Below are 24,704 nucleotides of genomic sequence, written 5' to 3'. Positions count from 1 at the left end.
TTTTGTTTATTATATCGAGTTCTACTAGTGTAATCTACTAGTGTATCACTCCGCACTATTCTTGCATCCTGACAAAATTCCGGATAATTTTTTCTTCTCTAATTCTAATATCACTTTCTTTGTCTCTTACTCTCAAGTTATAGCTACACCTTGCCTATATAATAGAAATTAAATGATTACTAAAGATTATCATGATTAAAATACATTTCTAATTATCACCAGTTACTACAGTTTTTGCTGATGCAATGAATTGACTACTTCCAATTATTTCGGTGTGAACTTTTGGATATGATAATTCCTATGGCATAACATGGCATTTCGCTGTTTGGATTGTATAGCTTTTATAAATTATCTTAAAATCTGCTGTTACATTTATTCTATATTTCCATATTTTAAAACCAATGTATATTAAATCATTAAGAATAAAATAAAAATGTAATTATTATTCCTCTAGAATTATTAGTGCAACATACAATCTAAATAATCTAGATTTTTTCGTTTTCTTTACTCTATCGACTGGAAAAGACTTCCATGATCAACTGTTATTTTATGTAAAGCACTATTAAAACTATTGAACTTAAAAATTCTATTGGGTTGATTAATAATTTTTTTACATTGATACACTCACAGATATCGTCGATTAAAATAAATGCAGGCACTTAATATATAAGTTCGCATGATGGATTTTGTCTGTTGTATAGAAAAATTATATTATTATAAAAAAAAAAACGACTTTGGATATTCATCACGTAATAATGAAATGATCTTAAATAATTATTGCATATTCACAGTTGCATATATTCTTACAAAACGTAACTTCAGAAAGTCATAAACATGTAATTTATAAGTGTCGATCAGTTCAAAACCAAGACATTTTAATTTAGAGATAATCCAAGAAAACAGTAGTGAGACATTAAATATAATTTACCTGTATAAAAAATTAAAATATTTAAAAAACTTTTAATGAGTCAAGCTAGAGCGAACGAACATACGCTCGTTGCATCTAGCCGTTTTGAGAATCTGGTTCAAATATAGCTTTTCTAAGAAAACGGCTATCGCAACCAACTACTATATATAATATACAAGCTGTCAATTAATAAAAATAGTCATCCGATAGTCCCTACACCCGATACTCCATGTATTCCCTCATGGTAAAGCGTTTGCCCGTAAATTAAGTCTAAAAGCGATTTCACTCGGTGTTTCAGGCATCCGACGATGAACAAAAAATGGCGATAATACGAAAAGCGTTTCAAATGTTCGATACGACTAAGAGCGGTTACATAGAGACCGTGAAGATCGCCACGATTCTGAATACCATGGGACAGTTGTTCGACGAGAAGGAACTCAACAATCTAATTAGGAAGAACGATCCTGAGAACACGGGAAGAGTAAATTTCGATGGGTTTTGCGATATAGCCATACATTTCCTAGAGGAAGATGACGCCGAAAGTACCCAACAGGAACTGAAAGAAGCATTCAGGTAGATTTAAAATATTTCTTTTTACTATTCAATTTGCAGATTTTGCAGAATTTGCAGATTGTATGATAGAGAGGGGAATGGGTACATCACCACAGCAACACTAAAGGAAATATTACGGGCTCTGGATGATAAATTAACGACTAGGGAACTTGACGGCATTATTGCAGAAATTGATACTGATGGTTCTGGCACAGTGGATTTTGATGGTAATTTATTTTATATATCTTAACTACTCTCTTTATATTAAAAATATTCGCCAAATAATCTAAATTTTAACAAAATAGGTTTAATTGTTAGGTGGTTGTATGTATTTTGATCAGTGATATTTGATCGGTGAAAATGCGAAGTAACAATGTGAAACAACCTAATCTAACTGCTAAACTCAATGCCTTTGACATTACACTACACAAAACAATAGTTTTGCGTTTCGTATTATTGAATTTTTCGGTGTATACAGACATTAATCATTCATTACCGAACTACTACCGAAGCCCACCACCAAGATTTTGTTTTAATTCGCATACTAAGTGCTCTTAGTTAATTATCCTTTATAGTTTATAAGTTATAGGTTATCGAAAATGTACATATTCCAACTGTCCGCTGTGTTTTTCCTTATCCCACAGAAATGAAAATTGGTCTTATGAATTACGGATTTTATTATAATTTACACACTAAGTACCTTGGGTATCATAATTACCTTCACTAAATTGAATTATCTCTTATAATTCCCAAGTTATAGGCTATCGAATATTTTCGTATTTCAACAGTCTACTACGTTTATTCTTAAGCAACAAAATCGAAAATTGCTCTTTTAAGAATTTTGTTCTAATTCACACAATAAGTACTCTTGGGCATGTTGGTTATGAAAGTGTTTGCCAAATAGAATTATCTTACTGGTTTTTACTACTCCTGCTACTCCATAATATTGTAATTGTCGGTTTTGGTTTCAACGTTTTGAAAGCGGTGCCAGCACAACAGCCTTGAGGATCGACAAAGTTCGAAGACAATACATTTTAAGGCTTTTTGGATGAACACTTAGTTTAAACCCTCAAAAATCTGACAAACAGTTTGACACTTATTGGATCAACTGTTTCAGATATTTAAGTAAGATGGGAGAGATCCAATATAAGGGAAAACGGTCACCACACAAATTTACTTAAAATCATTGAAACAGTTTCAACATCACAGTTTTATTGGTTGTTATGCAAATATATATTATAACTGGCGATGTAAAGAGGATCCAGTGAGACAATCAAGCCCAAAATGTTGTACGTTAGTCCAGAAGAGTCATCCATATTGACACCGAAGCAGAATATTTATGGTCATAAAGACTTGCTGTTTAAATGGTGGGATCAGGAAATAATCAATTAATAATCAATGAAACTGTTACTGCAAATATTTATTGGCCTCGATTAAACCAGTTGAATGCGTTACGATAGAAAAGATCAGCAATAGCAGATAACGCAGACGCAAATTCATCTTCCTACATGACAACGCTCGGTCAGATATTGCAAGTGTTGTGAATAATACGCTGTTCCAGCTCGAATGGATTGTGTTTATTGCTCATCGTTATGCTTCTAGCTACAGCTAACAGTTTCCATGATAATTCTCGGTTACACACTACAAGTGGATGCAGGGTTGTGCCCGCGCACATGCTGCATGGATGCAGCAACGCTTCTTTGGTACCCGAAAAGAGAAGAAGTGCGAAAACGGATCGACGTTAAAGCAACATCATTTTCTCAACACCTTATCGCTCCATTGACAGAAAGATAGCTCCAATTTTTCATCCACTGAATGACAGTCTACATTATTTAGATTATTCCTACAATATATGGGTTCGTCTATGATACTTCTTCGGACTTTATTCTAAAATGTTTCTTGCATATAGAGTTTAATATGTTTTGTGTAATAAATATGTAGTATTTTATATTGTTTAATTAGTGTGCTTTTCATTTTATATGGTAATGTTAAATTCATACAAAGAGTCGCATCAAAATTGTTTCCAATATGCTCAGTCCTATGTATGGGACAGTAATTTATATTGTTATTTGCATCTCACAATTTTTTGTTGTTTTTTCGCTGTTGTTTCAAATAATAAGTGTGTTGTATCATAAAATATAAAGTGGGCAAAATTAGATTCTAATCTATAGCTTTGTAGTATATCTGCTAGTCTCTTTCATTGTTGAGTAGATGTTCTTGTTTGACGGTAAACATCATGGCTAGTCAGAGCTAAAGGTTTCCGTGCATTACTTCAGTATCTGAAGATTATCAACAAGTAATTATAGTAGTAACCCATTTCAATAAATAACTGGGGAGCATATTATGTGTTATATATATATATATATATATATATAGATTATCTTGAAAAGGGTCAAACAATCACCGGCGAATATTATTCAGAACTTTTGGACATATTTGATATATTTTTTATATGTATTTTAAAGTCTCCTTTTACCAACTATAGGTTTATCTGGACTGGGCCTAAGTTTAACGTGGGCTCTGAACCACGGTCCTCAGCATAAAGCCTGCCGCCTGGCGAGTGACCAACTTTAGAAATCATCCCAGAAGACATTCGGTCTTACCCAGCCTGGTTACTGGCGTGACTGGGATCATTTTCCTTGTCCGATTTTACACTCTTGCCTAGAACATTCACAAATTTTGAGCCATCACATACATACATTTACGACCTTATCCCGGTAGAATTAGAACCCGCGGCTATCGCAACAGTAGGAGGACCGTCCCATCGCCTTTACCACTGCGCCATCAAACCGGTATATTTGATGTGGATTTGAAGCAAAATATAATTTTTTGGCAAAGAAAGAAGTGTTGTTCTATCAAGATAATGGCCACACGTATAGATACTATGGAAAAAATCGAGAAATTCGGTTACAAACTGCAATCCATGTAGCATATTCTCCAGATTTAGCTCCTTCCGACTATTTCCTGTTATTATAGTGTTATTGTGCTATTCAGAAGGAATAAAAAAAATTGAAAGGCAGAATATATTGAGAAATAAAACGGGTTTTTACCGAAAAATATATATTTCATTCAAAAAGTCACTGATATATCAAGGTTTAGGAGCCGTCGTAATATTTGTTGTTATGATAACCACAGTCTTTTCCGTCTTTTTGATAACATTTGTATTTCATGTTGGGATCGAACAGTCGTTTTCGCCCATTAGAGTATGTATGTATATAAAAATGAAAATCTCGATAGAAACAAGTGGTAATGAGAACAGATACTGTCTGGTGAATACGACGGTTTGGATACGATTGCGCATCTAATCTTTTTTATGTAAGTCTTCAAGTTCATTTTATTTTTACTGTTTCGGATATTCCTTTATAAAATAATCTAGAAAAAAAAACGAAAATGTCAAGTAAGTAATCTATTATAGATGTTTTGGAATTGGTACAATTTGTGTTATAATTTGCTTATAATGCTACTGTAGAGAAAGCAGAGATAGTTTCCATAATAACTATTATTCAATTATATTGTTTATTGAACGGAAATCTTTATAAAATAATTAAATAATTTTAATACGTTGTTACATAAAATAAGTATTCTTTAGGTGGTACATAACTCTACAACCATAATGTTGATAAAGTTCAGGTTTATTCAATATATACTACTGTTTATTCTCAATTCGTAGTATGACAAACTAAAATTTAAAAAATACTCACAGTTACACGTAAACTAATTTTTTGTTTTGTTTTAGAGTTCATGGAAATGATGACTGGTGATTGAATGTATACGAGTATAAACTAAGCAGTATTACAATACAACGCAGTATTCAAATTTATTTATAAATTATTAATTTTAATATATTATTGTATATGAAATAATAAAATAGTTACTAACTGCATAAGAAAATTTGTATTAAATGTAATTATTAATTTTGTTTGAAATATATATGTTTTCAACTTGCTTGTGAATACAGATTTCTTTTAATAATCTGTGGTCAACATAGTTTTTCATACATTAATGGTATATTCGAAATTGCGTTCTAGGGTGGATAATTTTGGGAAATAATATCCACCAAAAATAGAGTTATGCCTACAGATTGATTGCTATGCAACATGTTGGGAAAATGTGTATGCAGTTCAGATTATTGAGAATACTTGATCTTGAGAATAACTGATCAATCCGTTCATTGTCTTTGCCCTACAATTTATTTTATATTTATTACCATTCACTATGCTTTAAAATAAAGCAAAAAGGCCTATCTTACTTAAAAAAATGTTTTTCTGGTAGATTGTGATTTATATTGAATTATTGCATAAAAAAAGTTTTATAATTTAAGAAAATACCATGTCAAAATGTATACAAATGTCACTCAAGCGAACAACACTTAACTGTTTTGCAGAAGACTGGGAAAGGTTAAGGTGTCGTCTAGAAAATGTAAATATGATGATTATGTATTTTGTTGCATATCTGGTGTAGTTATGAAACTTCAAAATACAACATTTTATTTAAATGTATGTGAAAAGCTTGTTTTAACTGCCCTTTTCGAAATCAATGTAAAGTCATGTTGATAATGTACTTCCAGGATTCGTAAAATATGTTTAGGAGGTAATTTTTTTAATATGTTTTATAATATTGATATAACATTTCTATATTTATATATTCTAGGTTGGTACCAGGTGATATTCGAAATTGCGACCTAGGGTGGATATTTTTGGGAAATAATATCCACCAAAAATAGAGTTATCCCTACAGATTGATTTCTATGCAACATGTTGGGAAAATGTATATGCAGTTAAGATTATTGAGAATACTTGATCTTGAGAATAACTTATCAATCCGTTCATTCCCTTTGCCCTATAATTTATTTTATATTTGTTACCATTCACTATGCTCTAAAATAAAGCAAAAAGACCTATCTTACTTAAAAACAAGTTTTTTCTGGTAGTTTGTGATTGATATTGAATTATTGCATACAAAACAAATTAAATAGTTTTATAATTTAAGAAAATACCATGTCAAAATGTATACAAATGTCACTCAAGCGAACAACACTTAACTGTTTTGCAGAAGACTGGGAAAGGTTAAGGTGTCGTCTAGAAAATGTAAATATGATGATTATGTATTTTGTTGCATATCTGGTGTAGTTATGAAACTTCAAAATAAAACATTTTATTTAAATGTATGTGAACAGCTTGCTTTAACTGCCCTTTTCGAAATTAATGTAAAGTCATGTTGATAATGTACTTCCAGAATTCGTAAAATATGTTTAGGAGGTAAATTTTTGTAATATGTTTTTATAATATTGATATAACATTTCTATATTTATATATTCTAGGTTGGTATGGAGGTGATATTCGAAATTGCGATCTAGGGTGGATATTTTTGGGAAATAATATCCACCAAAAATAGAGTTATACCTACAGATTGATTTCTATGCAACATGTTGGGAAAATGTGTATGCAGTTCAAATTACTGAGAATACTTGATCTTGAGAATAACTGATCAATCCGTTCATTTTCCTTGCCCTACAATTTATTTTATATTTATTACCATTCACTATGCTCTAAAATAAAACAAAAAGACAAATCTTACTTAAAAAAAATGTTTTTCTGGTAGTTTGTGATTTATATTGAATTATTGCATACAAAAAAAATTAAATAGTTTTATTATTTAAGAAAATACCATGTCAAAATGTATACAAATATCACTCAAGCGAACAACAGTTAACTGTTTTGCAGAAGACTGCAAAATGTTAAGGTGTCGTCTCGAAAATGTAAATATGATGATTATGTATTTTGTTGCATATCTGGTGTAGTTATGAAACTTCAAAATAAAACATTTTATTTAAATGTATGTGAAAAGCTTGTTTTAACTGCCCTTTTCGAAATCAATGTAAAGTCATGTTGATAATGTACTTCCAGAATTCGCAAAATATGTTTAGGGGGTAAATTTTTTTAATATATTTTATAATATTGATATAACATTTCTATATTTATATATTCTAGGTTGGTATCGAGGTGATATTCGAAATTGTGACCTAGGGTGGATATTTTTGGGAAATAATATCCACCAAAAATAGAGTTATGCCTACAGATTGATTGCTATGCAACATGTTGGGAAAATGTATATGCAGTTCTGATTATTGAGAATACTTGATCTTGAGAATAACTGATCAATCCGTTCATTGTCTTTGCCCTATAATTTATTTTATATTTGTTACCATTCACTATGCTCTAAAATAAAGCAAAAAGACCTATCTTACTTAAAAACAAGTTTTTTCTGGTAGTTTGTGATTTATATTGAACTATCGCATACAAAAAAAAATTAAATAGTTTTATAATTTAAGAAAATACCATGTCAAAAAGTATACAAATATCACTCAAGCGAACAACAGTTAACTGTTTTGCAGAAGACTGGGAAAGGTTAAGGTGTCGTCTAGAAAATGTAAATATGATGATTATGTATTTTGTTGCATATCTGGTGTAGTTATGAAGCTTCAAAATAAAACATTTTATTTAAATGTATGTGAAAAGCTTGTTTTAACTGCCCTTTTCGAAATCAATGTAAAGTCATGTGGATAATGTACTTCCAGGATTCGTAAAATATGTTTAGGAGGTAAATTTTTGTAATATGTTTTTATAATATTGATATAACATTTCTATATTTATATATTCTAGGTTGGTATCGAGGTGATATTCGAAATTGTGACCTAGGGTGGATATTTTTGGGAAATAATATCCACCAAAAATAGAGTTATGCCTACAGATTGATTTCTATGCAACATGTTGGGAAAATGTATATGCAGTTAAGATTATTGAGAATACTTGATCTTGAGAATAACTGATCAATCCGTTCATTTTCCTTGCCCTACAATTTATTTTATATTTATTACCATTCACTATGCTCTAAAATAAAACAAAAAGACAAATCTTACTTAAATAAATGTTTTTCTGGTAGTTTGTGATTTATATTGAATTATTGGATACAAAAAAAATTAAATAATTTTATAATTTAAGAAAATACCATGTCAAAATGTATACAAATGTCACTCAAGCGAACAACAGTTAACTGTTGTTTTAATATGTTTTATAATATTGATATAACATTTCTATATTTATATATTCTAGGTTGGTATCGAGGTGAGAAATGGAAAATTATATTCCCAACATCGAGAAGGCTTCAAGAGCTAAAAGTCCAACTTCACAACTATTATTATTGTGCAGTTAATTCTGATAAAAGATGCAAAGGAAAAAAATCTAAACCCATCGTAGTCCACTATTATTAGAAAATAATAAAATTGAACATTACGGAGAGTTAGTTACTAAATAATATGTCGGAATACTGTAAAACTTCGGGTTGTCGAATATCTGCAAAACCACATATGCTGTATGCTGATTTGGATAAATTTGAAAACGACATGGATACTCAGAAAAACAAGGATATTTCTATCAAGATACCATGGGTTTCAGCAGGATAACAGCCTTATCAGGACCAATACAACCAAAATATGATGAAAATTTATCTTTGGGACTTACTAGAAAAAAATTTCCAAAATGTTTTAATTTCGCATGATAGTTTGTAATATAAATATTTGTTTAGTTTATTATAAATATATGTATACGTATTAATCGTTTCTTTTAATAAAGAGTTAGTTATTTAAATCTTAATTCACGTTCGTTAATTTAAATATTTTTATATTATAAACTGCACTTGGTTTGAATTACTTGACATTAATAAGTCTCTGCTGTATTTCTTTCGCTGTTTTTGTCGAACTCTCGGTATAACCTTTTCAAATATTTTATATGTAAAATATCAATTAACATTTAATTTTAGAACTTGTTTGGGATATGCGGTTTAAAAATACACGAAATATTTACGTATTTTCTTTTATTCGTATGCTGATTCAAACTACAGATTGGATTAAATAGATATGATTAATATTTAATTTAATTTTATTACATTCAACATAAATTTTCTAACGTTACATTCATAGCGTTAAACATAAATATATCTATACAAACTATATTTGTAAAGTAACACTAAAGTTTATAGAAAAAGGTTATTCGTCTACTGAATTTAACATAATATATCTCCGTTGCATTATTACCGTTTATTAATATTTTTTACATAGGGAAAAGTTCATCAAAATGGGGTTCACTGTTTTATAGCAAAAGAACATATATTTATTAAAAGATAACTTCATTAAATTTGGTACTAATCAGTTCAATTCATTGTGTTGGAGCAGTTGGTATTAATAAGTTTCTGCTGCATGTGTTTCGATGTTTTTGTCGAACTCTCGGTATAACCTTTTAAAACATTTTATATGTAGTATATCAATTAACATTTAATTTTAGAACTTGTATGGGATATGCGGTTTAAAAATTACACGAAATATTTACGTATTTTCTTTTATTCGTATGCTGAATCAAACTACAGATTGGATTAAATAGATATGATTAATATTTAATTTAATTTTATTACATTCAACATAAATTTTCTAACGTTACATTCATAGCGTTAAACATAAATATATCTATACAAACTATATTTGTAAAGTAACACTAAAGTTTATAGAAAAAGGTTATTCGTCTACTGAATCTAACATAATATATCTCCGTTGCATTATTACGGTTTATTAATATTTTTCTATATAGGGAAAAGTTCATCAAAATGGGGTTCACTGTTTTATAGCAAAAGAACATATCTTTATTAAAAGATAACTTCATTAAATTTGGTACTAATAAGTTCAATTCATTGTGTTAGAGTAGCCATTATCTAAAAATAAGTTGTTATTGCTTTATGTTATCTTATTTGTGAATTAGCTAAAATTTATACCTATTTGAAAAAACTGCGACGTCTTTCCTAATCACAGGTTTATATCATGCGAGATAATAATATAGATCATTAGTTCTAGTTAGATATCAGAACTGAAATCGAAATTAGCATCTAGCAAGTTGCATCAATTCATCAGAATCAAGATATGTTCCTTCTTAAAACACGGTTTCAGTTTTTGAACGTCAATAGTTATGTCCAGAATATTGCTTTCAACCATCTCTTCTGTTTATCATTAATGAAAACCTTTCTTTTTGTAAATAATCTTCTTCATTTAATAAGAGAATACCAATCATCGACTTTTAACAACTTCAACAAAAACACATTTATCTTAAGAAATCAGCAGAACAGGTCCGCACAAATAGGAAAACAAAAATAAAATATATAGAAAAATTATCCAGTAAATAATAGAGAAAAAATTAAAAAATGTTAATGTAATGTAATTAAGGATATAATTTATAAATGAATTGTCATTTATTCCTCAATTCTGTAATTTTGTTTAAAAAAATATTAAATATTTTTCTATACTTTATTAATTATAATCAGCTTTTTACTGTTTCTTAGTCCCGTGTTAACACTGGTTGTTTATATTGGGAGTTTCTACACTTTTTCCAATTGAGTAAATATTTATCTAAAATTAATAAAAAATCTATTATATGATAACTGCTTAAGTTTTGAATCTAACGAGATGCTACTGTGTACTTTATTACACAGAGCTAACGTTATATATATTAGTATACCCATTTTGGCCAACTTATCCCTATATCTTAAATAATTATCTTATTACTTAAATATATAGCAAATAATTTATGTGTAAAATCTAAGAGGGATTCTTGTTCTATGCTGCTAAGGACAAATAACATTTTTGATTATCACACCCTGTATTTCAATTTAAACCAAAAATGTAAGGTCATCTACTGTTGCAACTACTTGTTTATTTATCGGTTCAATAAGAAGGTAATTCTATTTGAGATTTATGTTAATAGGTCAATTATACCGTATTTTAGTAAAAATAAACTTAAATAACCATTAAAAAACACAAATAATAATATTCCTTTTCGGTGTTATGCAATTCATTCTTTTTACCAGTGGTAGGAGTAGGTTAATGGTCTTCTTATGTGTTTATTCAACTAATTTAGGAATTTGTTCTGTTTATTGAATTTCTAGGTATTCTGTTATATCTCTAGAGCCCAACTAACAAACTTAAAGTATATTGTTAACGAAATATTATTACACCATTGTGTTCAAATAAGGTTTTCCGTTTATTTGTCCTTTGAATGTTAATACGAGGGTAGGCTGAAAAGAAGCGCACACATACCATTAAATCGCGTTTATTGAGAGTATTATTGTTTTCTTAATAGTTGAGCTCTATAGTAGTATTTTCCAATTATCTCTTTCCTTTTAGCAAAAGTAGAACTAGAAAGAATATGCACAAGCACGTGTCATTTAGGATACAGTTGAATAAAAAAAAACAAGAAATATTTGTAAAAATATACGTAATAATCAATTCTAAAAGAGATTCTCATTTCAAATATTTGGGCGATACTGTTTAAGCTGTCAGCAATGGATACAGCTTTTAGGCTTACAAAAGACAACTACAACAAAAAGTGCATCTCTCAATTAAACTGAGACACTACAACAGTGTGATCAAGACGGGGTGCTTTTACGGAGCTAAAACTTTTATCTTGAATAGAAAGAGACATTGTGGAGATCCAAAAAAAAGAAAGAAAAATTATTAGAAACATTTTAGGCCCAAAACTCACCAAGGGCTAAAAAGTGGAAAATTTTGGCAATATATATTCGAATTAAAAAAACGCAGGCTAAAGATTTATGGGTTATTAAAATAATGGAAACAAGCAGATTGATCAGATAGATGGTGGTATTCTATAATGTGTACAATATTGCCAATGTTGGAACAATGAAATGGACCACTGCAATTACGTAAAATAAACCAATATGAAATACAGAATAGAAATGTTTTTAGAGGGAAATTTGCAACTGGAAGATGGACCAGACAATGAAACTCAGGAAACCTGGAACCAAGTGGCCAGTTGAACGAAAAAGAGCCCATTTCGAGAGAATGACATCAATATGGTACATATGTATACTTTATGATACTGAAAGGTTAATAGATACAATCTGTAATATCCATATAGTGAATTCCTTAAATAACGTAGTGATGTATAATTAGAATGTATAAATTAGAGAAGAAATTAAAAAATTAAAACATACATAGAAGATCTCATAGATTAGGCTGCTAAAAAAGTTTTAGCCTGGTAAATTGAATTAATAAAAATTTTACATTAATACTGATTTAATTGCTTAGAGTCAATAAGATATTGTAAATAAAAGAAGCCCTCTTAGAACAAATCATGCTATGATTTTTAATGTATTAATATAAAACATTAATATAAATATATCAATAATCGATAAGTTTCTAAATCAGTTGAGCTCAAGTTTGTTATCTATAAAGAAACCTGAGCGAAATTTTCATTAATTCTCTGAAAGAATTGTTTTAATTTTACTACAAAATAACTGTTTTTATCCTCGTTTTAATTTTGCTTACTACTAATTTGGGTAACAACTAGTTTGGGTAAAGTTATTCTTAAGTATAAAATATATCTCTCTATTCGGATAAAATGTGCCAGCATTGACTGTGCTCCATGGGCTGGGAGACGGCTGTGTTCCATTGGGTAAGGGCTTTTCCTCTGGTGAACATGTAGGAGCCTAAGACAACCTTTCCTATTAATTTATCTGGAACAAAATAAAAGGGATATAATTAAAGTACGCAATTTAGTTTGATAGGTTTGTTAATGATATTGCTCATCGTACAATATATTAATATTTTATGTTGGCTAATAAATTAAAGTATTCATCTAAAATATGTTTATAATATGTACAAGAGATGGACAAAATGATATAAACATCTCTAATCAATAAACATTCGTCCAAAAAACATGCGCCAATTGCCTTAATGATGTTGGAAATATATTCCTCACACTATGCGCTGAAACTCCTCATAATGATTCAAATATGTTGAGGTCTGGTGATTGTGTTGGCTAGGGAAGATGTTTCATGATGTTGTAATGCTCTTCAAACCAAGAATAAACATTTTTTCTGGGTGTATGGGCGCCAAACTTAATGAAAGCTATATGGTGATAAAAATAAATTAAAGAAAGTTAAGTGATAACGAAAGGAATTCTCTAGGTCATTTGAAAACAATGTAAGGTTTTGTTCGATTCGTCTATGTAACTCATATTACTTAAAAAAATCATGATATATATGACACGATTTTCTGGAAAATATCGAATGATTCCAAGATTTGCTAGAGTATGTCTATAACAATTGAATTGAAAACTCTCCGGTCTGATACATAGAACTAGAATTAAATCCATATATTTTTTAGTTAGCCCTAATCCCCAAAAGAGGAGTGTATATATGACAGCTGTCGGATCATTAGTTTGTGAATTATAGCATTTTGAGTGAAGCAAATTTTCAAGGGAAAAAATACAGTTGAAGCAAAAACTTGACTTGATGCCGAGTTTCCGGACACTGCCCCTGGAAAATCAATCATGAAGGATTGCTATGCTTAGTTAAGATGTGGTGAAATGAGCACCGACGACGGTGGACGCCCAGAAGAGGCTGTTACCGACGAAAACATAAAAAAAATCAACAAAATGACTTTGAATGATCGTAAATTGAAATTGAATGCAATAGTAAACACCCTAAAGATATTAACTGAACGTGTACATCACATGATTCATGAATATTTGGGTATGAGAAAGCTTTGTGCAAAGTGGGAGCCGTGCGAGCTCACTTTTGACTAAAAACAATGACGAGTTGATGATTCGGAGCAGTGTTTGAAGATGATCAAGTGTAATAAACCCGAAAACCGTTTTTGCATAGTTATGGAAGTATGCATAGTACATGGCTCCATCCTTTCACTTAGAAGTCCAATCGATAGTCATCCGAGTGGACTGCACAGGATGAACCCGCTACAAAACGTGGGAAAACGCAACAGTCGGCTGGCAAGACTATAGCGTCTGTATTTTGGGATGCGCATGGAATAATTGTCATTGACTACCTGGAAAGAGGAAGAAATATCAACAGCAACTATTACATAGCGTTATTGGACCGTTTTAAGGACGAAATCGCCGAAAAACGACCGCATTTGGAGAAAAAAAAGTGCTGCTTCGCCAAGACAATTCACCGTGTCACAAGTCAGTGAAAACGATGGCAACAATCCATGAATTGGGCTTCGAAATGCTTCCTCATCCACTGTTTTCTCTAGATGAGATCTAGATCTCTGGCCCTCTGCGACTATTTTCTGTTCTCAGATCTCAAAAGAATGCTTGCTGGGAAGAAGGTTTCGTCGAATGAAGTGGTGATCGCCAAAACTGAGGCGTATTTTGAAGCATAGGACAAATCGTACTACAAAAATGGTATCGAAAAATTGCTATTATATAAGCAAATACTGGAATCTATATGGACATACAGAGTTGAATTATGGGGATGATCTGCAAAGAGCAACAAAAAGAAAATACACATTTTTTAGAACAAAGTCCTGAGAGGTATTGTGGACGCACCCAAGTACTTTAGGACTGATTAGACTGATTTGACTGATCGAGACGTTCAGGTACCCACAGCCAGTGAAGAAATCAAGATAATTGCAAGGGGGCATGACTAAAGACTCCATTCTCATGAGAATATTAAAGTATTGAAACTTTTGGATACCACCAGAGCAGGATACAGACTCAAAAGAATCACACCATGTGATCTTGTGTAGTGTCGTGACCTGAGGTGCATATAATAAAAATACAGCAGTGACATGGATAAACATTATTTCACCAGAGACTGAGATAGGGCCGAAGGGTCCTCCTTGTTATATACCTAGATTTAAGTTATGAAAACAAACTGTAGGTTAGTCGGAAACGACTAATAACAATAAAAAAATTAAATATTATATGTATTAATGTATAAACATTATTTCACCAAAGACTGAGATAGGGACGAAGGGTCCTCCTAGTTATATACCTAGATTTAAGTTATAAAGACAAATTGTAGGTTAGTCGGAAACGACTAATAATAATAAAGAAATTAAATATTATATTTATTAATATAATAGATATTTTAACAAATATTTAGAGATATTATCAGAATCTTAATTTGAAAACATATTACGGTTTGTAACACAATGGTTCATAAAAATAATAGCGCTTCCTGTTTACGTACATACACACATATATATTCCCAGAGCATAAATTTTCACTACTTAGAAATTATGTAATATTTTAATTGCTGTTATCATCCAATAAAGTTTAATAAATAGGAATTATCGGATCCATTTACAGTAAATGACGGCGACATTAGTATTGGATTTCTCCAACTGCACCTATTTGGTAAAGAAGGGTATATATAAGCGAGATTATTTTAAAAGTTCATGACACGATGCTTGAAAGAGAAAGCAATTTGAATTGTGTATGGAATCCAATTTCATTAGTTTATATCTCGCGCATACACATGGAAATTTCGCTTCAGACCGTTGTTTCAGTCGTGTAAAATACGTGTGAGGATTTTTGATAATCCTTATCATGAATAAGAACGATCGTTGGTAAGTTGTGTTTGACGTATTGTTATATTTTATTTAATCGTTATCCAATCTTGGCTTTATTTTAATTGTATAATGTTCTGGTTTATAAAATATATTGTAGATTTGCTTATCCAGTAATTCGCATCATAAGAAATGTTGAAATATTTAAAACAATAAATAAGAAAACTTATGGTGATCTCTGATTGGCAAATTTACTCTCCAATTTATTAATAAATGTAAAAAATGTTATAACTATTGATTAATAAATTAGCTTTTAATTTTCAGTAAGTTCTGGGAATAAGAACTAATTTTAAAGGATTTAAATCATATATACGTTATGCTGTATTACATGGGACATTTATGTGACAATTTTTATGTTTATTTCTTCGTTTGAATTTGTCTAATGCTATTTGCGTAAAATTGTGTGGGTATTATGTTTGCTATTTTAGAATAAGTGATATTAATATAATCAGTACAAAAATACCGGTGAATACTACATTTTACCATCGACATAACCATTTGACATATCGAATTCACAAAATCCTATATAGAAACACCTAAATGGGAAGCCTTGTACCTCTCGCCGTATTTATCAGACACTGCTGCCATCGATAATTGATGGCAGATAATAAAATAAAGCAGCACTTTAAACTTTGCTTTTTTTATTTATCCAAACGACGAGAAAAAGTAGCTAGAACATATATCTACTATTGTCAGGAGTTATCGTCATTTGAAGGAAAAAGCCGCTTAAGATCATCGAAAGCTGTGTGGGTGCTCTATCTATCTGAAGAACATGTGAGCACTGGATTTGACATTTTATAATTGGTGATTTTGAGACCGAAAACAAAGAGCGCTCCCGACAGCGAAATAAATGCGTGGACGTGGACTTGAACAATTAAAATCTGTGTCTCTGAATGAAGAATAATGAAAATCATGATGTTGCCCATTAAAAATTCCTTCCATTGTAACTACGAACAAAAACAATTGCATTATTATCACGACAATATCTTTTCATACAGTATTTAATAATCGCAACTTCTTCATAAAATAATTAACCAATCTTATTCATCGTCTATGAATAGAGTATTTACTTGACTTGAATTCATATGATTTCTGGCAATACCCCAAAATCCCAAAAAAAAACGCACTGAAGATATTTTTTGCGATAATAAAACTGGACTGAATTCCATTAAAAAATCGAATTCAACAAAATTTGTTACAAATGCATAGTGTCTCAAATGAAATTGTAAAGATGGCAGAATAAATTTAGAAAAATAAATTATATCCTCCGTATTTTATTTGAAATGTATTACTATTACTTTACTTGATCACAATAATGATGTATTCAATTTATGGTTTGGTTGGCGCAGCATTATAGAGAGAAAAAACCTAACATCAACACACCACTTTGGGTTTATTAACAAATACTCAATAATTGACCAAGTCCACAGATGTTATTGAAAAAGCCTACGAAAGTAAAAAAGTATGCTCAGCTATATTCTTAGATGTAGCACAAGCCTCCGATAAGGTTTGGCATGAAGGCCTTGTTCATAAACTGCAGAACAAGAAGAAGCTTACTCTACAATAAAATAAGCTAAAGCAGGTGTACAACAAGGAAGTGTACTGGGGCCAATGCTTTGTCTACTCTACACTTGTGATATACCACAAACGCAGAATATTACGCTGGCTACATTTACTGATGATACTGCGATTATAGCTGTCGGAGACAATAGTGAAGAAGCCTCATAAAAATTACAACAGGCAAGTGACAATATAAATAATTGGACACAAGCTTGGAAAATGAGAATTAATGAAAATAAATCTGTAAATGTGCAGTTCACCTATAAACAGACCGTACAAGCACCAATAACATTAAATAATACTATCATTCAATAGAGCAATAATGCTAAATATATTGGAATTAATCTTCGCTGGAAGGTACATATAAAGAAGAAAAGAAAAGAACTGGAATTGAAATACAGGATAATGTACTGGCTAATTGGAAGAAAATCACAATTATCAGTACATAGTATATTGTTATTATATAAGCAAATACTGAAACCTATATGGACATACGGAGTTCAATTATGGGGATGCTCTGCAAAGAGTAACATAAATAAAATATAAAATTTTCAGAACAAAATCCTAAGAGGTATTGTGGGTGCACCCAAATACTATAAGACTGATTACCTACATCGAGACCTTCAGATACCCACAGTCAGGCAAGAAATCAAGATAATTACAGGGGGACATGAGGAAAGACTCCATTCTCATACGAAATATTGAAACTTTTGGATACCACCAGAACAGGACACAGACCCAAAAGAATCAAACCGTCTGATCTCGTGTAGTGTTGTGTAGTGAGGTGCATATATTAAAAAATTTCTAAGTGACATGTTTAAAGATGATTTCGCCAAAGACTGAGATAGGGCCGATGGTTTCTCCTATTTATATACCTAGATTTAGGTTATCATAAAGACAAATTGTAGGTTAGACGGAAACGACTAGTAACAATGTATTAATTAAATAATAATAAAACAGGTTGGTGCAGTGGTTAAGGCGCCAGGACGGTCCTCCTACCGTTACAATAGTCCTGGGTTACGTCTATGATTGTTTACAATTGGGATTGTTCTTAAAATAAGAGTGCGAAATATCGAAAAAATGATCCCTGTCGCGCTAGAAAACATGATGGGTAAGAGCTGATGCCTTCTGAGTTCGCCAGTCAGCTTAATGTCGAGAACTGTAATTTGGAGCCCCCTAGATATAATAGAAATCCATCCAGTTAAACCTTAGTTGGCAAAAGTAGACTTAAAGATTAAAATATTATTTTTTTAAAATGCCTTTAAATATTAAAGAATCATAAATGAAATAATTGATAATCTTCCCGATTTATAATTGCGAAAATACACAAACATAGCTTTTGGTATCATTTCGTCTTATATATTTTAAAATTATATGAATTTTCTTTAAAGACGTTAAAATTTATAACATCGTATTAAAAACAAGCCGATCTTATCTTCGCACGACCATCAACAAAAAACAATGCCTGCTTTCTCAGCTATCATAAATATTCATATGTTAGTTGTTTCCTTTTATAAAATGAACCATTGGATCAATATTTGTTTGTTGTTAATATGCTGAATCACCAACAACGCTAAAATGCAAGGTAAAGACTAACATGAGTACAAGTAAAACCTGAATGCAATTTATGAATATACGAGGATTGTTCAATCGGCCGTTTAAAAGAAATCTTAAGAATCCAAATATTTTTTGTTGATGATTTCGAAAACAATCAGTTCTACTGAACGTCTGAATGACATTTATATTAACCCAAACACCCACAAACTCGAAAGCACACACGCCATAAACATTAATTAACTCAGTCTTGATATATTTTCGGTTTTCTTGATGTAAATCTATAATCATTGCTTGGAACTCAGTTTTTTCCATTTGCATGATAAATAACTGAATAAGCAAAAGCTGGTTCGTTAAAATGGAAATAAAAATGAAACTATGTAATGAATTTGGACTGATTTTTTGAATTGTGATACTTACTAATAACTAAAGATTTTAGATATTTCGGGTGCTGTCTTACGATTCTCTTTAAAGTGTATTTTAAGAGTTAATTTAAAATGAAACCTATTTCCATTCGGGCCCCCAAACCACTTTTGTGGAAATAGGGACTGACAGTGTGTAATGCACGCTATATAATTCAATTTTGATTATTCAGTGAGGTCCAGTAATTCCTGTTCTTGATAATTGTTTCAACTATAAATACAGTATGTCTATTTGAGTCCAAAATACATTTTTTTAATAATGTTCGGTAAATATAACCCCGATTTTTAATATTCATAAAAGTCTTCAAAGTTTCCACGATAATTTATCACTATTTGAAGCTATAAAAAGCTATAAAGCTATATAAAATATGATATCAAGGTCTCTGGAGAGTGCTTTCTTACAAAACTTCATCCTAAATTAATTGATTTCCTCAAGAAATAGTCTTTATTTTAAAATTTAATTTTATGTTGCATACATAGTCTATCCAAAGTAGCAGTAAACAGTGGACTTTAATGTTAAAACAAATGATATTTTATAACATTTTTGTTTCATTATATTATTTGCAATAGAATGTTGAAATATATAGGTTTAATGCAGCAAAATTGCGAATTTTTGACGTCTTAAATTGAGATGACATGAGTTCACTGATTCTTTGGATACACTATAGATTTAAGTCATATCACTTACAATAGGCAATTTGATTTATTTACTAATTTTTTATTAATTTACCAATTTATTATAATTAAATTATTTATTTTTCTTTATTATTTAATTTATTTATTGTTTTACTAGTTACTGTATCAATATTATCTCTGCTTTTATACTATATATGTTAATTAATGGATGAATTAATGCCCTGTTATTTTGACTGCTTGTATTCGTATATTCGGAAGTTATAGCTTTTCGTTTACATTTCTTAGTACGTAGAATAGTTTTTAAAATATGTTGTGTTATTTTATGTTTTAACCACAATATACATCAATGAGGACAAAATTGATTTTACCAACTGCACAATAACCCCATTGAATTGATATTCTACTATTAAAATAAAATTACTTGAGTTTAATTACGATTTAAACCCCAATTTGAGCTTCGGTTATTACCGTACACTATTACACAAACACATAAGGTAAAAAGTCATCAAACTCCGCTTAGAAGAGACCAAACCGGAGATGTATTGAGTAATTTGTAACCTAAACATACTAAACTATATTCTAGACCTAATTAATTAATTATTATATGATATATAAGTCTAAAACGAGAAATAATAAAATGACTGAGCATCTAAAAAACTCCAAAAAATGCTAAACAAAAACACTAAACAAAGACACGCACCCTTACCATATCCAGATGTGTGTTGGAAAACATGGAAAGCCAGACTGCTAACGTCCGCCTGATTGGGAGCCATCTTGAAGTTGAATCCTTCGGCGAAACACACGTTACCATCTTTGGATGGTTTGGCGATGTTGGTACGCTTCTCTTTGACTACTCTGTAGTGTTGGTGGAGGGTTAGGCGAACGTAGGCCTCATGTTTGTCACCTTGAAACTGTAACAAAAAGAAGATGTAGAAATCTGATACCAACGAAATAGTTTTTGCATAGTGGGTTTTCAATCATATTGATTTTTTATAATTGATTTCAAATTATTCGATTTACTCAATACTATTAGGCCTAACATTAGTTTTAAAGGTTTTTTTTAACTTTAAGCTTTATTGTGACAAGTCGGTACAATATATCCTATTCATTAAGCATTGTATTGTTACTTAAGTACTGTCCTCCATCGATAGCTGTTAGTTTTTTCCATCTTTCAGATAATTTACGGATTCTGTCTCGATGGAGCGATGTATCATTTGAGGCTATCCACAAGTCCACTAATTTTGTAATATCTTCATAGTAAGTGAAGTGCTGCTTAGACAGATCACAGACAGACAGAGTCATATATCGGAACAAGCAGTAATCAGAATGAGCAAGATCTGGAGAATACGGTGGGTGGTGTAGCACTTCCCATTTTAACGTTTCAAGGTAAATTTTTAACCGTTTGGTCCGTTTTGCACGCAGTATTTGGCTTAAACGTATCAATAGCGATCCCAATTGTTGATTTCATTCAGTATGCTTTTTTGTTCTGGCTGTTCAGAATGCGGCTTGTCTTGGATATCAAAATGGCAACTTTTAAAACGTCGCAACCAGTATTCGCATGTTGATACAGTATGGTTGCTAAAAGTTACAGATCGAATTAAATGACCTTCAACCGCCTATTTCTTCAAATTGAACCAAAAAAGTAAATCTTCCCGCAAATTCAATTTACTCGGTACAATTTCAAAAATTTTTAACGCACTCAATTTTTTTTTGGGCACACTTCGACGAAATAACACATACTGAAAAGTGAAGCCAGTCAGTGATGTTTCAATATCTTCAACAAGTTCTATGATCTATGTTCGTAGTGTCAAGCTTGTAGTGAAAGTGCAGAAACTCAAATGTTTCGGGTATATATTAGAACAATTATTAACTTTTAGTCTTACTGATAATATCGAATAGCGTACTATTTATACTTGATTGACTTCATGAATTTCAATGAATTGCTGCTATAAAATAAATAAATATATGTTTTTCAGCTTAGCTTATTAAAACAGAAAAGCTTATTAAAATAGTATAATTGAATAATAACTTAGATGATCCAAATGACCACTGCTATTTTTAACATTGTCATTTGGTGATCTTAATTTAGCCAGAGCAAGTATAGAGTAAGTAAGTTATTTTTTATTAGTAAAAATTGTTTAAAGATTCATGTTGTGCCCAAAAATTATTGTTTCCATTATGAAAGCTATTTTTTAAATTTTTTAGCCACGATAATCTTTTAAATTTTTAAATGATTTGATATTTGGAATTCTCGCTAAACCTTAACTTGCGATTTGAACATTGGACTTTAATAATACATTAATGTAGACCAATATTCGGTTATGTATTATTATTTGGTTAGGTGTACTAATTGAAAACCAAATAATAAAAAAGGAAATCTTTTTTCCACTACACTTTCTCATTACTTAAAATGTTTTCTTTAATTATTTAAAAAAAAACTGAAATAACATATTTAAGTAATATAAATATAGTTTAATAAATATCGGTAATAAATTATTCTGATAATTGTTAGAATATGTAATAAATTGGTATAATAGCTATATATGAGGAACCAAGATCTTATTAAAAACATTTTATTAATTGATGTTTTTCTTGATGAACTTGCTTTTAAAATATAGTGGTAATTGATATTAATAACACCTCATATATATGTTTATTTTAGTTCAAATAACAAATGCATAATTATATATTTATTCTAGATCTACAATATATAAATATTATGTATCGAGATGAAAACATATATATTCGGTTCACCATATTTATTACAAGAATAATGCGATACAAATTATTTTACCTATTTTATTTGAAAGTTTATATACTTTAATCATTACGTCTCAAACAAACATCATGATTGATAATATACGATCATGATGATAAAGACACAATTCAAAGATCATTCTGTTTATTTTTAAATGGAATTAAATGACATGGAAAACCCGCCATAGTCTCCAGACCTTGCTCCTACTGATTACTACTTGTTCCGACATTTGAGTCGTGAGCAAAAAATGTGGATTCGTGGATAACCTCAAAAGATATATTGTTATTTCGAGATGGAATCCGTAAATTGCCTGAAAGATGGGAAAAAATTCGGGCTATCGATGTAGAATTCTTTGGTTAAAATACATTGTACTCTTTTTCACAATAACATTCTAAATAAATAAACCTTCAAACTAATTTATATGCCGTTAATCCAAGCCTTAGCCAGCGCTCAGTAGAGTGCCTACTTCACAAGCAATATGCTGCTGTTGCTGCCGCAAGACTTCGAATATTCTTCAATTGCCACAGTTGGCGAAAAGTTGGAACTCCGACGATGTTAGTTTCCTATTTTTCAGATCGTTTTCTAGGATTTATATCCGGAAATGTCTGCTACGACTTTCACACAAAAGGCCGATTTGATCACAAAAGTCACTGAATATCTTCTTCACTTTTTATTCTAAAGATACATAAATCTAAACCATTGTAATATGTGTTTTTGAATATCTTCCTCAATTGTACACTGACTGAATTAAATAGTCACCTAAAATGAAAAATAGTTAACATCAGGCTGTTGCTCATTATAGACTCTGTCTATGGAGACAAACACTAAATTTTTCATCTAAAACACATCACTATTAGTTAATCTTATCACGGAAATGTCAGTGGTCGTAGTTTTGTGTAAAATAAAATGCTCCGTGAGTGTAGATTCTAACTCGGTCTGCCAGTTAGCCTTTAAATTAAACTTTTTTTTTAGACTAATGATGATGATTATTTCGAAGAAAAGTAGAATCAAAAGCTGTTCAAATTGTAAATGGTAATATTATCGAAAAGAAAAAAGATTCTAAGATTCAGTTGTGTTATCGGAGTGTTCTATATTCTAAAGTATTAACAAAAAATCGATTCATTGCTTCTTTTTAAAAATAATGCTCTTAATGACATAACTGCTTTTTGTTAGTGTACATTAAATAATATACTCATATCTCTACTTTAGTCTTGCAGTGATGCCATTTGCGACAAAATGTATTTATTAGAAGTCTCAAATTTGCATTAATCGATTATCATCTTTTCTGATAATTTTTTGCTCAAAATTACATCACTAAGTAAATGAGAACTGTAAAGGTCATCCATCATCAACCATGGTGAAGGATTATAATTCATTTTATAGGAAAGTTATATTAATTATACAAAAAATATATACCATATAAAAAAAAATACGAAGAAAAACTGACATGTATTGTAAGTATCAATCTAAATATCAAAATGTAGTTGTTAACGACTTCAAAAAAGCAGAGGTTCTATCGACTCGTTTGTTCGACTATATATTTTTTATGTATGTTCACCGATTTCTTCTTCAAATATGGACCGATTTTCATAATTATTTTTTTATTCGGAACAGTGCACCTCTAAGGTGCTCCTATTGGAACCAAGTCAGGATCTGATGGTGAAATCGGGGGAAACTCTCTAATTTCAATGGCGCGTAGTAAGGTTCAATGCGAAAGTTTTCATATATTTTTTATCTAAAATAATCGGATATTTGGGTATTTGGTTATTGTTGAACTGATGAAGACCGGAAGTCGTTCAGTGCGAAAACCGTCCAGTTTACTTCTTAAGCACTAACCATACTATATGAGAAGTCGTAGAAACATAACAGACAATTGCTTCTATGGTG

At 30.5% G+C, this 24,704-nt stretch overlaps 3 protein-coding genes across 9 annotated transcripts in view; 2 read left to right on the top strand and 1 right to left on the bottom strand.

Annotated features, from left to right (window-relative positions):
• The first annotated feature begins 1,036 nt into the window (after positions 1–1,036).
• LOC143195158 (troponin C) lies at positions 1,037–9,072 on the top strand. 6 transcript variants are annotated; one of them, XR_013005489.1, is made up of 5 exons: positions 1,037–1,151; positions 1,206–1,480; positions 1,520–1,686; positions 5,844–6,049; positions 8,572–8,682. XR_013005489.1 is itself a non-coding variant. In XM_076402117.1 (4 exons), exons 1-4 carry the CDS (start codon positions 1,137–1,139, stop codon positions 8,727–8,729), a joined length of 597 nt encoding a protein of 198 aa, XP_076258232.1. In that variant the 5' UTR covers positions 1,037–1,136; the 3' UTR covers positions 8,730–9,072. The 6 variants fall into 6 exon arrangements, 5 of the variants coding, with proteins under 5 accessions (XP_076258232.1, XP_076258223.1, XP_076258214.1 ...); XM_076402117.1 differs by lacking the exon at positions 5,844–6,049 and having other exon boundaries at positions 1,538–1,686; positions 8,572–9,072; XM_076402108.1 differs by lacking the exon at positions 5,844–6,049 and having other exon boundaries at positions 1,529–1,686; positions 8,572–9,072.
• Positions 9,073–12,474: 3,402 nt separating this feature from the next.
• LOC143195091 (synaptotagmin-15) overlaps positions 12,475–24,704 on the bottom strand; it is a 345,027-nt gene continuing 332,797 nt past the window's right edge. The window contains exons 9-10 of one of the 2 annotated variants that reach the window (XM_076401953.1): positions 20,760–20,970; positions 12,475–13,030 (exon numbers count right to left, since the gene is read on the bottom strand). In XM_076401953.1, the coding sequence (XP_076258068.1) occupies positions 12,903–13,030; positions 20,760–20,970 (339 nt within the window). In that variant the 3' untranslated portion in view covers positions 12,475–12,902. The remainder of the gene's footprint in view (positions 13,031–20,759; positions 20,971–24,704) is intronic. The other variant, XM_076401961.1, reaches the window with a different exon arrangement.
• Positions 15,723–24,704, top strand: part of LOC143195071 (aldehyde dehydrogenase, dimeric NADP-preferring) — a 44,380-nt gene continuing 35,398 nt past the window's right edge. Inside the window, exon 1 of the mRNA XM_076401937.1 lies at positions 15,723–15,887. The gene's annotated coding sequence lies outside the window, so the exon portion shown is untranslated. The remainder of the gene's footprint in view (positions 15,888–24,704) is intronic.

Source organism: Rhynchophorus ferrugineus, unplaced genomic scaffold (genome assembly GCF_030347505.1).
Source record: "Rhynchophorus ferrugineus isolate W39M unplaced genomic scaffold, kcgeb_rfMv2 rfM1, whole genome shotgun sequence".
Classification (NCBI taxonomy): Eukaryota; Metazoa; Arthropoda; class Insecta; order Coleoptera; family Curculionidae; genus Rhynchophorus; species Rhynchophorus ferrugineus.
This window is presented reverse-complemented; position numbering and strand designations above follow the sequence as displayed.

Bases quoted from the DNA above. Each gene is read 5' to 3' on its own strand.
- LOC143195158 (XM_076402099.1), top strand. The intron at 1,481-1,519 runs GTAGATTTAAAA...TTCAATTTGCAG, and splicing joins GAACTGAAAGAAGCATTCAG to ATTTTGCAGAATTTGCAGAT. The intron at 1,687-8,571 runs GTAATTTATTTT...TATATATTCTAG, and splicing joins TGGCACAGTGGATTTTGATG to GTTGGTATCGAGGTGAGAAA.